This window comes from Ceratotherium simum, chromosome 29, assembly GCF_057802395.1.
Source record: "Ceratotherium simum simum isolate JZ-2026a chromosome 29, ASM5780239v1, whole genome shotgun sequence".
In the NCBI taxonomy this organism is placed as follows: Eukaryota; Metazoa; Chordata; class Mammalia; order Perissodactyla; family Rhinocerotidae; genus Ceratotherium; species Ceratotherium simum.
The window spans coordinates 40,439,553-40,457,049 of NC_141928.1; the positions used below are offsets into that span (position 1 = coordinate 40,439,553).

General features: G+C 39.3%; 1 protein-coding gene across 1 annotated transcript in view; it reads right to left on the minus strand.

Moving 5' to 3' along the window:
• LOC101393436 (phospholipid-transporting ATPase FetA-like) overlaps nt 1–17,497 on the minus strand; it is a 126,813-nt gene that overhangs the window by 76,100 nt on the left and 33,216 nt on the right. The window contains exon 2 of the mRNA XM_087419539.1: nt 16,919–16,996. Coding sequence (XP_087275665.1) covers nt 16,919–16,996 — 78 coding nt within the window. The remainder of the gene's footprint in view (nt 1–16,918; nt 16,997–17,497) is intronic.

Sequence of the window (17,497 nt, forward strand, 5' to 3'; positions counted from 1 at the left end):
CACATCCTCACCAACACTTGTTATTGACTATATTTTTTATTTTAACTATCTTAGTGGATGTGAAGTAATATCTCATTGTGCTTTTGATTTGCATTTCCCTAATGACTAATGATGAGGTTGAGTATCTTTTTTTTTTTTTTTTTTTTTTTTATTGATGTTTTAATGGTTTCTAACATTGTGAAGTTTTGGGTTATACATTTTTGTTTGTCCATCACCCCATATATGACTCCCTTCACCCCTTGTGCCCACCCCCTACCCCCACTGCCCGGGTAACCACAGTCCAGTTTTCTCTGTCCATGTGTTGGTTTATATTCCACATATGAGTGAGATCATACAGTGTTTGTCTTTCTCCTTCTGGCTTATTTCACTTAACATAATACGCTCCAGGCCCATCCATGTTGTTGCAAATGGGACGATTTTGTCTTTTTTTATGGCTGAGTAGTATTCCATTGTATATATATATACCACATTTTCTTAATCCAATCGTCAGTCGAGGGACACTTAAGTTGCTTCCACTTCTTGGCTATGGTGAATAATGCTGCAATGAACATAGGGGTGCATAAGCCTCTTTGGATTGTTGATTTCAGGTGCGTTGGATAGATTCCCAGTAGTGGGATGGCTGGATCATAGGGCATCTCTATTTTTAATTCTTTGAGGAATCTCCATACCATTTTCCATAGAGGCTGCACCAATTTGCATTCCCACCAGCTGTGTATGAGGGTTCCTGTTTCTCCACATCCTCTCCAACATTTGTTGTTTTTTGTCTTGGTGATTATAGCCATTCTAACGGGCGTGAGGTGGTATCTTAGTGTTGTTTGGATTTGCATTTCCCTGATGATTAGTGATGTTGAGCATCTTTTCATGTGCCTATTGGCCATCTGTATATCTTCCTTGGAGAATTGTCTGTTCATTTCCTCTGCCCATTTTTTGATTGGGTTGTTTGTTTTTTTGTTGTTCAATTGTGTAAGTTCTTTATATATTATGGAGATCAACCCCTTGTCAGATGTATGTTTTGCAAATATTCTCTCCCAGCTGGTTGGTTGGTTGTTCATCTTGATTCTGGTTTCATTTGTCTTATAAAAGCTCTTTAATCTGATAAAGTCCCACTTGTTTATTTTTTCTTTAGTTTCCCTAGTCTGAGTAGGCATGTCATCCGAAAAGATTCCTTTAAAACCAATGTCAAATAGTGTGTTGCCTATATTTTCTTCTATGAGTTTTATAGTTTCAGGTCTCACCTTCAGGTCTTTGATCCATTTTGAGTTAATTTTTGTGACTGGCGATAGCACATGGTCCACTTTCATTCTTTTGCATGTGGCTGTCCAGTTTTCCCAAGACCATTTATTGAAGAGACTTTCCTTTCTCCATTGCATGTTCTTAGCACCTTTGTCGAAAATTAGCTGTCCGTATATGTGTGGTTTTATTTCTGGGCTTTCAATTCTGTTCCATTGATCTGTGTGTCTGTTTTTGTACCAGTACCATGCTGTTTTGATTACTATTGCTTTGTAGTATGTTTTGAAGTCAGGAATTGTGATGCCTCCTGCTTTGTTCTTTTTCTTTAGGATTTCTTTAGCTATTTGGGGTCTTTTGTTGCCCCATATAAATTTTAGTATTCTTTTTTCTATTTCTGTGAAGAATGTCATTGGGATTCTGATTGGGATTGCATTGAATCTGTAGATTGCTTTAGGTAATATAGACATTTTAACTATGTTTATTCTTCCAATCCACGTGCATGGGATATCTTTCCATTTCTTTATGTCATCGTGGATTTCCCTCAATAATGTCTTGTAGTTCTCATTGTATAGGTCCTTCACCTCCTTGGTAAGATTTATTCCTAGGTATTTTATTCTTTTTGATGCAATTGTAAATGGTATTATCTTTTTGAGCTCTCTTTCTGTTAGTTCATTATTAGCATATAGAAATGCAACTGATTTTTGTAGATTGATTTTGTACCCTGCAACTTTGCTGTAGTTGTTGATTGTTTCTAACAGTTTTCCAACAGATTCTTTAGGGTTTTCTATATATACAATCATGTCATCTGCAAATAGTGAGAGTTTCACTTCTTCGTTACCTATTTGGATTCCTTTTATTCCTTTTTCTTGCCTAATTGCTCTGGCCAGAACCTCCAGTACTATGTTGAACAGGAGTGGTGAGAGTGGGCAGCCCTGCCTCGTTCCTGTTCTTAGAGAATGGCTTTCAGTCTTTCCCCGTTGAGTATGATGTTAGCTGTGGGTTTGTCATATATGGCCTTTATTATGTTGAGGTACTTTCCTTCTATTCCCATTTTATTGAGAGTTTTTATCATAAATGGATGTTGTATCTTGTCAAATGCCTTCTCTGTGTCTATTGAGACGATCATGTGGTTTTTATTCTTTGTTTTGTTGATGTGATGTATCACGTTGATTGATTTGCGGATGTTGAACCATCCCTGCGTCTCTGGTATAAATCCCACTTGATCATGGTGTATGATCTTTTTAATATATTGTTGTATTCGGTTTGCCAATATTTTGTTGAGGATTTTTGCATCAATGTTCATCAGCGATATTGGCCTGTAATTTTCTTTCTTTGTATTGTCTTTGTCTGGTTTTGGTATCAGGGTGATGTTGGCCTCATAGAATGATTCAGGAAGTGTTCCATCTTCCTCTATTTTTTGGAATAGTTTGAGGAGGATGGGTATTAAATCTTCTTTGAATGTTTGGTAAAATTCACTGGAGAAGCCATCTGGTCCTGGACTTTTATTTTTTGGGAGGTTTTTGATTACTATTTCAATCTCTTTACTTGTTATTGGTCTATTCAGATTCTCCATTTCTTCTTGGTTCAATTTTGGGAGGTTGTATAAGTCTAAGAATTTATCCATTTCTTCTAGATTGTCCAATTTGTTGGCATATAATTTCTCATAGCATTCTCTTATAATCCTCTGTATTTCCATGGTATCCGTTGTAATTTCTCCTCTTTCATTTCTAATTTTATTTACTTGAGCCTTTTCTCTTTTTTTCTTAGTAAGCCTGGCTAAGGGTTTGTCTATTTTGTTTATCTTCTCGAAGAACCAACTCTTTGTTTCATTAATCCTTTCTACTGTTTTTTTGGTCTCAATATCATTTATTTCTGCTCTGATTTTTATTATTTCTCTCCTTCTGCTGGCTTTGGGCTTTGTTTGTTCTTCTTTTTCTAGTTCTGTTAGGTGTAGTTTAAGGTTGCCTATTAGGGCTTTTTCTTGTTTGTTAAGGTGGGCTTGTATCGCTATGAGTTTCCCTCTCAGGACCGCTTTTGCTGCATCCCATATGGTTTGATATGGCATGTTATCATTTTCGTTTGTTTCCAGATAGTTTTTGATTTCTCCTTTAATTTCATCAGTGATCCATTGGTTGTTCAGTAGCATGTTGTTTAATCTCCACATTTTTGTCACTTTCCCAGTTTTTCTTTCCTGGTTCATTTCCAGTTTCATAGCCTTATGGTCTGAAAAGATGCTTGTTATGATTTCAATCTTCTTAAATTTATTGAGGCTTGCTTTGTTTCCCAACATATGGTCTATCCTAGAGAATGTTCCATGCGCGCTTGAGAAGAATGTGTAGTCAGCTGTTTTTGGGTGGAGTGCTCTGTATATGTCTACTAGGTCCATCTCGTCCAGTTTTTAAGTCTAATATTTCTTTATTAACTTTTTGTCTGGATGATCTATCCATTGCTGTAAGTGGGGTGTTAAGATCCCCTACTATCATTGTGTTGTTGTTGATTTCTCCTTTTAGGTTTGTTAATAGTTGCTTTATGTTTTATGTTTTATGCTCCTATGTTGGGTGCATATATATTTATAAGGGATATGTCTTCTTGATGTAGTGTCCCTTTTATCATTATATATTTCCCTTCTTTGTCTTTCTTAACCTTTTTTATCTTGAAGTCTACTTTGTCTGATATGAGTATGGCAACACCTGCTTTCTTTTGTTTGCCATTAGCTTGGAGTATTGTCTTCCATCCTTTCACTCTGAGCCTGTGCTTGTCTTTAGTGCTAAGATGTGCTTCCTGAAGGCAGCATATTGTTGGGTCTTGCTTTTTAATCCATCCTGCCACTCTGTATCTTTTGATTGGAGAGTTCAATCCATTTACATTTAGGGTAATTATTGAAATATGAGGGCTGAATGTTGCTGTTTTGTCACTTATTTTCTGGTTCTTTTGCATTTCCTTTGTTTCTTGTCCCATTTGTTTTGGACTGCCAATTCAGTTTGGTTGTTCTGTCTTATGATTCTTCTAGTTTTCTCTTTGTTTATCATATGTGGTTTTGCTTTGATTATTTGTTTAGTGGTTACCTTGAGGTTGGGGCAAAGAATCTTGTGTATGAGATAGTCCATTATCTGATAGCCTCCTATTTCCTTATACTAAGTCAATTCAGTCACTTTCCTCTTCCCCTTCTAAGTTGCTCTTGTTATACCTTATTCTATCTTGTGTTGTGGCTGTGTGTTTACAGTGATGAGGTTAAATTTATTTTTGGTGAATTTCTTCCTTTGATCTTTGAGTTTAGTATTTAAGTGGTTGCTAACCTATTCCGGCAAAGATCTACTATTTCTCTGATTTTGTCTACCTACTTTTCTCCTTACTCCAAGCTTTGTGTTCCCTTTCTCTTCTTTTTTTCAGGCCTGAGGGCCTTCTTGAGTATTTCTTGTAGTGGGGGTCTCGTGGCCACGAACTCCCTTAGCTTTTGTTTATCTGGGAGAGTTACTATTTCTCCATCATATTTGAAGGATATTTTTGCTGGATAGAGTATTCTTGGCTGCAAGTTTTTGTCTTTTAGTATTTTGAATATATCATTCCAGTCTCTTCTAGCCTGAAAAGTTTCTGTTGAGAAATCCGCTGAGAGCCTGATGGGAGTTCCTTTGTATGTTATTTTTTGTTTTTGTCTAGCTGCCCTTAATATTGTTTCTTTGTCGTTGACCCTGGCTAGCCTTACCACTAGGTGTCGTGGTGAAGGCCTTTGTCTGTTAATATATATAGGTGTCCTGTTGGCTTCGCTTACTGGTATTTCCTGCTCCTTCCCCAGATTTGGGAAATTTTCAGCTATTATTTCCTTGAATAGGCTCTCTGTTCCTCTTTCCCTCTCCTCTCCCTCAGGAATACCTATAATTCTTATGTTACATTTTCTAATAGAGTCAGATATTTCTCGGAGTCTTTCTTCATTTCTTTTTAGTCTTTGTTCTCTCTCTTCTTCCATCTGGAGTATATCTGTATTCCTATCCTCTAAAGTACTAATTCTTTCCTCCATATTGTCAGCTCTGTTCTTTAAAGATTCCAGATTCTCCTTTATCTCCTCCATTGTGTTCTTCATCTCCATCAGCACTGATTGGTTTTTCTTTATGATTTCAATCTCTTTTGTGAAGAAACTCCTAATCTCATTGAATTGTTTGTCTGTGTTGTCTCGCATTTCGTTGAGTGTTTTTATGATAGCTATTTTGAAATCTCTGTCATTTAGTTTATGGATTTCTGTGTCTTTGGGGTTGATTTCTGGGTGCTTGTCATTTTGTTTCTGGTCTGGTGATTTCATATATTTTTGCATTGTGGTTCCTGTGTTGGTTTTGATTTTCCTCATCCTGGAAGTCTCTGGTTGCAATTTCCACCTGCCGCCACTGTCTGGTGGTAAAGGGCTGTGTAGTCTAAGCCCCCTGCGCTCTGCCCCAGTTTTTCTGCTGCGATCCGCAGTTTTGTTTCTTTGTTTTTTTCCCCGCTGCGATCCACGGGTCCAGTCCAGTTTGTTCAGGTCTGCCTCGGATCGCTAGGTCTGGTCGAGCTGCAGAGTCCGGGTTGCGGGGAGGGGGGAGCTCTCTCTTTTGCCCTCTGGGTCCCTGACGTGGGAGGCTTCTCGTTTGCCCCTCTTTATCCGCTCTCTGGGGTGCTCAGATGTTGATGGTAGCCCTGTGGCTCCTCTGAGTCCTCTGTGCGGGAGTTTCCCACTGGCTGAGAGAGCCCGAAGAGCCACAGTTTTCCCGCCGATGGCCGCCCCTCCCCCCTCTCTGGGAGCCGCGCGGACCGGGATCGCTGATCTGATGGGGAGGGAGCGGAGTTCTCCTTACCTCTCCCCACTTCCTCCGGGGGTCCAGCATGTTCTGCTCTCAGATGTGCGGCAGTGTGGATCCCTCCGCTCTAGGTTTTCACTGTCTGGGATTCCGTTGTTGGTCTGTGGCTGTTGCTTTTGTTGTATCTTGTGGGGGAAGAATTCACGGGAAAGCTCACTCCGCCATGATGCTGACGTCACTCCTCGAGGTTGAGTATCTTTTTACGTGCTTATTGAGTGAGCATTTATATACCTTCTTTGGAGAAATTTCTATTCAAATTCTTTGTCCATTTTTTTTTTTTTGAGGAAGATTGGCCCTGAGCTAACATCTGTTGTCAATCATTGTCTTTTTTTCTTTTTTCTCCCCAAAGCCCCAGTACATAGTTGTATATCCTAGTTGTAGGTCCTTCTAGTTCTTCTATGTGGGACGCTGCCTCAGCATGGCTTGATGAGCGGTGAGTAGATCTGTGCCCAGGATCCAAACTGGCGAACCCCAGGTCGCCCGTCGAAGTGGAACATGCGAACTCAACGGCTGCGCCACCGGGCTGGCCCCTTTTCACTTCCCCCTTTGTCCATTTTTTTTTTTTTTTTTGTGAGGAAGATCAGCCCTAAGCCAACATCTGCGCCAATCCTCCTCTTCTTGCCGAGGAAGACCGGCTCCGAGCCAACATCCATCACCAATCCTCCTCCTTTTTTCTTTCCCCAAAGACCCCCAGCAGATAGCTGTACATCACAGTTGCACATCCTTCCAGCCGCTGCACGTGGGACACGGCCCCAGCACAGCCGGAGAAGCGGCGCGCCGGTGCGCGCCCAGGACCCGAACCCGGGCCGCCAGCAGCCGAGCGCGCACACCCAACCACCAAGCCACGGGGCCGGCCCCCCCTTTGTCCATTTTTAAACTGGGTTAATTATCTTTTTATCACTGATTTATATAGAGAATTCTTTATATATTCTAGATAGAAGTCATTTATCAGATACAGGATTTGCAAATATTTTCTCCCACTCTGGTTTTAAATGCCATTTTTATAATGTACTAAATTCAAATATATTGAATGTGATTCTGGGTTTTCTATTATGTTCCATTGTTCTATCCATCTTTTAAATTATGTAACTTTTAATATAGGATAGTAAGTCTACTTTTTAAAAGTCTTCTTGGCTATTCTTGTCTATTTTCTCTTCTAGATAAACTTCAGAATCATTTTTTCCAGTTCTCTCAAGATTAGAGTTTTGATTAGAGATGAAGACAAAGAAAATTTTATTCACTAGAATCTGGGGATGGAGTGCAAGTGGGTTATTAGAGGAGGCAGAGCTATCTCTCATGGGAAAAACAGTCAGGTCTGGGAAACTACACTGCACGTCTCAGGGGCCTAGGATCATAGACTTTTGAAAGACAGCTGAGGAGAGAGCCAATGATAAGACAGGGACCTTTATGGTTCTTCCTGTAATTTCCTCCACTCCTCCTCTAGTCATCAGCAAAAATTACTAAACATCATGAAGTCAGAACATAAGTAAATTTCTTATAGAAGCTATCTAAGGGGCTGAAGTCTGCACTTTGAGCGGTGCAAAAACAGAGAATTATGAAGAAGTTAAGGGGCTTGCACAAATTGCGGGGAAGGTGAAACTGGGATGTTTAGCTACTTTTATCCAAGGATTTGAGAGTATACAGATTTAGACAATACAGATTAATTTGGATCGAGTTGACATTTTTGCACCATTAGTCCCCCACCCAGTAACATACTATATCCCTATGAGGGCGATAGAGAGAGATGTTGGTGTACCCCTGGGAAGCCACTCCTTTGTGCATGACGATCACGTCTGGCCAGTCACCTTGCTGGCAATCCATAAACAAGCGGCTGAGTCTTTCCTGGGCTAGGTTTACCACCCAGCTATGCAGCTTGTAGTCTGTTCTACTGGACTAGTGCATTTCTTTCTTATTTCATTCTTGTGATTACTAGGGGAAGTTGAAATGGGATTGATAGGAAGTTTTGTGGTGCCTTGTTTTGACTAGTTAGTAGCTTATTTACAACCTTGTAATACAAGAGCTTCTGCTAACCACTGTGGCTTCGGTTACCCAAAGCAGTGGAACACGCATCGCTCAGATTATTTAGCTGCATCTAGGATTTCTAGCTGCTGTGTGACCTCTGCCCTTTGTGGAGGGACTTTCTCAGGGGCCCAGACAGCTGCCTGATTCCAGCAGAGGACCAGGGGAGCACTGGTGCTTCTCCCGGTGTTTAGAGCATTCAATCCCTGAGCAGGCTACTTCCTTCTATGTTCATACTCAATTTTCTCAGGCATTGGTGAGTAAAATCAGTCTCTCCCATGCCATTTTCCCCTCTAACCACACCCAACAGACCAGCACAGGCTCTCCATTTATTCAAAAATATTATTTTATGACTCTTGATAAAGTTCTAATATTTTATTATTGAATTTCATATATCTTATTAAATTTAATTCTAGATATCACTGATTATTTTTTAATTTAATAAAAGTCTAACGAGTTTTCCCAGCAATTCATCTGTGTGCAGCAGGCTCTTCTCTCCAAGCCACCAGCCCCAAGGAATGCATGGAATCCAGGCTCTGCATGGCAACTGAACACATACCTCCCTCTGAGTTAAAAGTAAAGTCAAGCAGGTAGATCGCAAAGTTCAGAGCCTGAGTTGGAGGCAGACTAAGACTCCAAAGTGGGGGCAGGACTAACCTTCACCTAGTTTTGGCTCTTTGATACCAGACCTGCCATGAAAGAAGAGAAAGGAGAAAGGAAAGTAGGATTTTCACCAGGTGGGGAAGAGGATTTGAGGGCTAGTAAGTCAGATCTCCTAAGATGCCTCTAAAAAAGGAAAAGCAAGAATGATGACAAAAGTGGTTAAAACTTCAGTTTGCACAACCATCTAGAGAAGAAACTAAAAGTCAGAGAGAGAAAGAAGACAAGGTTAAGGAAAGAAAGTAGCCAGTCACGTTTGAGATAATAAAGGCAAAAAGAAAGTTTTCAGACTAGATAATAAAAGATTAATTCAAGATTCTGCAGGGCTTGTGAAAACTGTTGAGAAAAGACTGGGATGACTAAGTATTTTCCTTATTACTTATTAAATCAAAGTTTATTCCTCTTTGGCTGAAACGAGTGAAAAAATGTGAATTATGGATGAGAGGTTAGAACTATTGAAGACTGGAAATTAGCTTAGACAAGGAGAGTCTAGGGGACAGTCTAGTTGAAGAGGTCCTGGCTATGGAATTCAAGGGGACAAACACCGAGCTCTAGCCTCTGGTGACTGTGGAAAATGCATCCTTCACCAGGAACTGAGGGCTGAGTCTACAGCCTGTTCAGCAAAGGCCTGGTTTCACAAGGACCTGTGCTGAGAGCTGGCCTGGAGGTGGTAAAATCATTGAACTGAAAGGGCCAGACAACTTGATATTATAAAATGTGCAGTCGACTTGAAGTTTAAAAATACAGCGGGCTCCTATAGTGGTTAAGAACATGAGCAATCGAGTCAGGCTACCAGGGTTCAAATCTCAGTTCTTCATTTATCAGCTGTGTAGCCTTGAGGAAGTTACTTAACCTCTCTGAGACTCATTTTCTTCATCTGTAAAATGGAAATGATAATAATACCTATTCATAAGGTTATTGTAAGGATTAATAAATTAAGGCATGCAAAGCATTTTAGAACAATTCCTGGTATATTAAAAAATGCTCAGAAAATTTTAGCTATTCTAGACTGGGCTCTGTGACTAAACTGCTAAGTGATGTAGGGCAAGTCACTTTCCATTTCTGGGCTTTAGTTTCCTCACGTGTAAAACAGGGTAGTAAAATCTACCTTACTTGCTAATGTGAGGGTTAAATGAGATGGTAACTATAAAGTGCCTACATCATTCCTGACACTCAAAAGTGCTCATTACATGATATTTTTTTGTCCTTTATCTTATGCTATGTCAAGGAGATTCTGTAAGCATCACTGATATAGTTGTGCCCCAAATAGATTTTGAACTTTTGGCTATCTCCCGTGGATGTCCTAAGCTGATCCATCCAGTAGAGAAGGAAGGGTACAAAAGCCACAGTCTGGTGGGATGGTAGTGGAACAGAAGTGTCAAAAGAGGAGAAGCTTCTGTCTAGGGATGACTAGTTTAGAGTTCTGATTCAAATACCAAAGTGAAAAACTTAGCTCTTATGCAATCTTTTTATTTTTCTTTATTTTTGGAAATGAATTATTATTTTTTATTTTTTAATTTTTTAAATTTTTTGTTTATTGCAGTAACATTGGTTTATAACATTGTAAAAATTTCAGGTATACATCATTGTACTTCTATTTCTGCATAGATTACATCATGTTCACCACCAAAATACTAATTACAACCCATCACCACACACATGTACCGAATTATCCCTTTCACCCTCCTCCCTCCCTCCTTCCCCTCTGGTAACCACCAATCCAATCTCTGTCCCTATGTGTTTGTTTATTGTTGTTATTATCTACTACTTAATGAAGGAAAATAAGTCAGAGGGAGAAGGTCTTATGCAATCTTGATGTAATCCAACCTCAGGTTTTAGGAGTTAAAGCTACAGAAGATTGGAGATTAGCTTAGACAAGGAAATGGCAGAAACTAAAAAGAAAAATGAACTCTGTAAGAGGGAACTAGAGAATGTAGCACACCGAAATATAAGTAACCAGGACGGAGAAGGAGGGAGGGAGAAAAAGGAAGGCAGGACAGTTGGTCAGGTAGCAATCAGGCTTAGGAGGCTCTAAGCAAATGTCTCCTTGCTTACAGTGGGAAATCACTCACAAATGGGATTTTCCAGCTAAAGGAAGAAGAGTGAGATGATCTTTAGGAGTGCAAGCCTCTAACTAGTAGATTAGTCAAGGTCCCCTCTCCTTACACCCAGCTCAATTAAGCCCTGGTGCTGGTGAGAGAAACTCAGCAGTGACTCCTTGCTGTCATTCTAGATCAATAGGCCTAGGTGATTTCACCCAAGTCACCTAACACATGAGACTGAAAATTTCTCATTTCTAAAAGTAAGTGAGGATAGCTGCCAAGGGAAGGATAATTGGCCAATTTCTGGTCAGATTAGTTGGAGTTAATTTACACCAGGAATACTGGAATTTCTTAGATTCCAAGTGGTCACAATTCATCCTACAGTAGTCAAATAGCATAATCTGAAACATTATAGCCTTCAGTAGATTTAGCTAACCATACGGCTTCTAGTCTTGGGTACCCCCCCAAATTTATATTTCATCTCCCCACACTGCATCTCTAAGATATCTGGACTACAGCCACCAAATGATATTTTCATCTAAAGAATGGTAAGAAGAATAGCTAAATGACACAGCAGAGAGTCAACTCAGGAAAGGCCAAGGTCTGTGGTCCTGCAGAAGAGGCAGTAACTAATTTGTTTTCTCATCACCACTTCATTACGTGTTTCTGGTTCAGTCTACCCACTGCTATGTCTCATGGTTTACACTCAGCTCACTTACCATGCTTACTTATAGTACCATCTTCCTCCACTAAACAAAGAGCGTCTTCAAGGTAGAGATCATGTCTTTTTTCTCTTTTTTCTTTTCTTTAAATCTCTGTATCTCACTGCTTAGCTTAGTCCGTCCCTGGATTTAATAAAGATGTGTTGAATGAACAAGCACACAAGTGAATAGATGCTAGAAACATGTTCTGTTAAATTGTGGTCAGATTTCTGTCCAAATTCCTCCAAAGTAGGATAATCACCTCCTCCTGTGGGAGTATCTACATAATCACAGAACAGCTGGGCTGAAAGAGAAATCTCAGCTAAGACTAATTCTTTGTTGACCTTTCTGTGCTAAGGTCAGCAAACAGGAGGATATGCATCATGGCCTAGCGGGTGGGTAGAACGCAGTGTAAAAAAAGAACCTGGAGAGGAAGCTCACTAAAGTCTTGAATGTCATGAAAAGTCCTGTTCTTGAGCTACTATAGCTCTCCTGTTACCTCTGCCTCTGACCATTCCCTACAGCTTCACTAATTCTCCTGAGTTTAGCAGAAACAAGACTGGAATTGCTCAAAGGACAAGATACTAAAGAAAATCAAAATAGTAATAAAAGCAAAAAAAAAAAAAAAAAAGCCACAAACAAACCCCAAAGCCTAATTTATTAACAGCATGCCATAGAAGATTGGTTGGCTGACACAATTCAGGACGTGCTCAAAACCAAAGGCCTCACCCCCTGTTCCTCTTGGAGACCTTTAGGTTCTCCCCTTTCCTCTCCAAGGGAGAAGCCGATGGGAACACCGTTTATATTACCCCAGGCAGGTGGGAGTTGGGAGTGGTGCTTCTCCATTCCGACCTCATTTAGAATGCAGAACCACTGATTTCTCATCAGGGTGGTAAAGGCAAACTCAGTCATGTTTGAGGGAACTGCTGGACATCACTTTCAGTGCTTCTCAACCATAAAACCTTCCTTGGGAGAGGAGATGAGAGGTTGGGAAAGTTACAATAAAGGCCATCAGTTAGAAACAAAATGCCATTCACACTAAGCTGAATCTAACAGTAACCCCTGGTGATGCTAAAGAAGCAATTTAAGAGATTCAAAACAGAATCTCCTTTGTTTATGATTGCCAGATTTAGCAAATAAAAATACAAAAACAAAGTATGTCCAAAGTATTACATGGGACATACTTATACTAAAAAATTATTCATTGTTTACTGAAATTCAAATTTAACTGAGACTCATGTATTTTATCTGGCAATCCTGTCTCTGTTATTGAGGTCAGGAAACGTTCCTAATTCGAAAGAAAACAGAATCCTAGAAACTAACTCTAAAAACTTTAGATGTCTGTTTTACTCTAAATAACTTTATTGAGATATAATATACATACCATAGAATTCACCTATTTAAAATAAAATGTACAATTCAATGGTTTTTAGTGTGTTCACAAGGAGTTGTGCAACACAGATGTCTATTTTGTGTGTTTATGTAATTGTGGTATTGTACAGGATTCTACTACTAAGGCTCTACAACTCACAATATCCACGCCCCCTCCTTCCTGCGATGTCTTTTTCTATCCTTTCCTTTTAGTTTCTCCAACTCAGTTATTTTCCCTTTGTGATTACACTTTTTTCTTGAATGATTTTTCAAGAAAATTACCTGAAGTAATCCATAAATATCTTTTAACTGTGGAAGATCCAAAATCAGAAACATATAGAGAAAAAATATAAAGTTTCCTTTCCCACGCCTTCTACTCCTTCTCCCTTTCCCAAGGGAGCCACTGTTAACAGATTGGTGCGTATTCTTGGGGTTCCTTCCTTTTCAGGGTATTTACATACAAACATATACATATATACAAACACCGGAAAATGTTTTTTTTTAAACAAATGAGATACTACTATAAGTATTGCTCTGTAAGTTGCTTTTTACTTTTCACATTATGTATTGCAGATCTTTCCATGTGAATACATACAAGTGAATCTCATCCTTTTGAATTTACACCTAGCATTATTTAACCACCTATCAATACATGTTAATGATTTTTACTGTTGTGTTGTGGTGGTGGTGACGATGACAATGATGATATCTGTAGATGTGTATGGGCAGTAAAGGAGAGGGAAAGGAAAGTATAATAGATGGGTTAGATTTGCAAACTCTCCAGGACAGAGGGAGCTCTGTAGGCACTGTGCTAGGCAGATAATTTAGTAGAACCACACAACACATATGCAAAACAATAAAGCAATAGTTCAAGGCAGGATATAAATAAGATTTAAAATGAATTGCGGGAACTCAAGAGAATTAAAATCATATATCTATACAAAAATTTGTACATGAATGTTGACAGCAGCATTGTTCATAATAGCCAAAAAGTGGAAACACAAATGTCTATCAATTAATGAATGGATAAACAAATTGTGGTATATCCACACAGTGGAATGGTACTCAACCATAAAAAGGAATGAAGTACTGATACATGCTAAACATGGATGAGACTTGAAAACATAAGTGAAAGAAACCAGTCACAAAAGGCCACATATTATATGATTCTATTTATGTCATGTCCAGAATAGTCAAATCTACAGAGATAGAAAGTAGATTAGTGGTTGCCAGGGGCTGGGGGAAGGGAGAATTGGGAGCTATTGCTAATGGGTACAGGGGTTTCTTTTTCGAGTGATGAAAATGTTCTAAAATTAAATTATGGTCATGATTGCACAATTCTGTGAATATACTAAAAATTGCTGAATTGTATTACAAGGGCCAATTTTATGGCAATTATACCTCAGTAAGGCTATTATTTTAAAAACCTGTAGAAACCAAGCACTATAGGAATTCAAGAAGGGAAGATAATAGTGGGGGGTTGGTGGCTAGAATTGTTGCAGAAGGACTTGCCTAAAAAATGAATATAGGTTCAATACAGATGTAGAGGACAGGTATCTAGGCAGGAAGAAGAACTTAAATGAAGGGTCTGGCACTGAGACAAGACAAGTTGTACGATAGTACTGTAGGTAGGAGGAGTCCAAAGCAAGCAGAAAACAAGACTATAAAGTCAGGCCTTTAATGTTAGGCTAATGACCTTGAATTTTATCTAGTAGCTGACAAAGAATCCCAGAAAGATTTTGAGCAAGGAAAAATGTGATAAAACTGGAATTTCAGGAAGATTAATATGATCGATTTACAGAGGAACAGACTGCAGACATAAAGACCACTTAAAAGATTGCTGCAATAGCATCATTTCATCAGTTGAAATGATGAGAGCCTGTACTAAGAAAGTGGTGAAAAACAGAAAAGAGAGGGTAGATAAGCAAGATGCTGGAACTGGTCAATATTCACTCTATGTACCGTAAGTTTTCCAACCAGATTAGGCTGACAGCCTAGAAAAGGGCAGAAATACCTGCAAAATTACTGGGTTTGCTACTGTTATTTGTTGGTCAGGCCAAAAGACCAACATCTGGGATGGACCAGTATTAATTGCTCACTGCTTAAAACAGCACAAGCAATAACTCTACTGCAGTAGGTAGGCTAGCCTACCTAAAGAGATTTAGGGCAAGAAAACTGGTTTAAATTATTTTTCATTGGTAAAACTTTTGACATTTGAAATGACCCACTTTTGTAAATATTCAAGTTCTTAATTATCTTCCTGAACGAAAGCATGAAGCTCTTATAGATTATTTTTTACACATTGTATTTAAACACGTGTTTACCATGTGCCAGATACTGTCCTAAGTGCTTTACAAATATTACCTCATATAATCCTCACAACATCCTTATGAGGTAGCACTATTATTAGCCCCATTTTATAGATGATAAACTGTAGCATAGAGAAACTAAGAGCTTTGCCCAAGGTAACACAGTAAGTGGTGGAGCTAGGATTCAAACCTAGACAGTATGGCTCCAGAATCCGTGCTCTTCACCACTATGCCTCCCGTATGATCTTTACTTCATTGCACTTATTGTAGATATGATTAGATACTTCTCTGTGCTATTATTTAATGTGCTATTACTCAATTAAAGGCTGTCCCTGGGGCCAGCCCCATGGCTTAGTGGTTGGGTGCACGCGCTCTGCTGCTGGCGGCCCAGGTTCGGATCCCGGGTGCACACCGATGCATCGCTTGTTGGGCCATGCTGAGGCCGCGTCCCACATACAGCAACTAGCAGGATGTGCAACTATGACATACAACTATCTACTGGGGCTGTGGGGAGAAAAAGGGAAACAAAAAAAAAAAACGAGGAGGATTGGCAATAGATGTTAGCTCAGGGCTGGTCTTCCTCAGCAAAAAGAGGAGGATTGGCATGGATGTTAGCTCAGGCTGATCTTCCTCACAAAATAAAATAAAATAAAGGCTGTCCCTTACTAAACCAGAATCTCCATTAGAGCAGGGATTCTGTGTAGTTTTGTTGCCATTGTATTGCCAGCAGGTAGCACAGTGGCTGGCATTCATTTGGTGACCAATAAATATTTGATGAATAAATAAATCAGTCTTTATTGATGATTACATTTTTCAACTGCCCTTGAACTTCCTACTCCCTCAAGTATTCTGCTCTCCCTATTTTCTGCTCACATGAAGATGCAGGAGAAACTGGTCAGTTAGCCTGTTTTCCTCAGCCATCTCTCCTTCAGCAGTTCTGACAATAGGAGAGGACTCTCTGGTTTTCTCTTGGTTGGGAGTTCCCCGACTTCCTCTTTCTGGAACTAGGCCCTATGCCCTTGGAATGGGCTCCCTTCAGGAATCAGACAATTGCACAATGACAGAAAGTAAAGACGGTAGAGTGTGGCCTTAAATCAGTGACCTAATTTCACTCTCTGCACCTTCTCCATTCCTCAAAAGGAAGCCTTAATATAGAACTACATTCTGGCTTGCTTTTTCAAAATTTTACGTCAGAAAATTTTCTTCATGTCAGGCAGTTTCATTCTGAAAGATGGCCTGGGTGTGATTATCCCAGGTCCCTTTAGTACTTTAATTCACCAAAGGAAGGCATAGAAGTGGTATGGAAGTCTTCCCTAAGACCAGAGCCAGATCCATTCACTCTGTCCACAAAAAGCCTGCACAGGATGACCTGATCTGCCTCAGCAACTTCTCTTCACACTGACCACTTCTTCTTAGCAGGAAGCGGTTGTGAAGGATGGAGAGAGGAAAAGGAACACATGTTTTCCTGGTGAACTTCCAAATAAAAGTACAAAATAAAATAAAAGTATAAAAGATGAGAGATTGTAACTACTCAAATTAGAATTCTCAGATAACAAAACAGTGGAGCTTGTACTTTAAGTACAAAGAGTTTACTTCTGCAAAGTATATTTGCTTTCCTGATCAGTTTGTAGCAGATTGGTAGTCTGATTGGTAGGTTGGCCCCAGTCTGTTTATCTGTCATATACACACAAGCACGCACACACACTTTTTAGAGGCAATAATAATGACATACAGACTTAGATATTTTTACTGAGTTCACCTACCTCTACTTTGTCTGTCCTCACTTTGGCTTTCAAATAGAGACATTGCAGAGTAGTACCAACTATGTTTCCACGGAATTTCTGTAAAGGAAATAAAAAGATTCAGAACAAGAATTTCTTATGCCAATACTATTTCACTTAAACATGTGTTTAAGAAACTTGAAACTTGATCTCTGAAATCCAAAATAATCTACCTCTAAGATATACATGCTAAATTGCAGAATTCATTTCATATATCCTCACCATAAAATTATATTTTCAAAGCTTGAAAAACAGATTCCACTTCCTGGCAACCAAGTCTAAGCTGATGACTGTCAGAAAAATTATATGAAACTTGGAACCAGGCAAAAGAAATTATTGGGTCATCTTTTAGTGCAGTTCTGGGCTTACACCTTTGATTAGTTTTCTGTTGACTGGACTATTCTATAACTGTAGGGCAGAGGTTAACTTGCAGATTTTTATCCAGGGGAGATACAAATATTTTATGTCTGGTGGAAAAGATAACTCCCAAGGTTATGACTTAACGCACTTTAGGACTTTAATTAGTTTTGTGTATAATTCCGAAATCTTAACGTTTCTTTA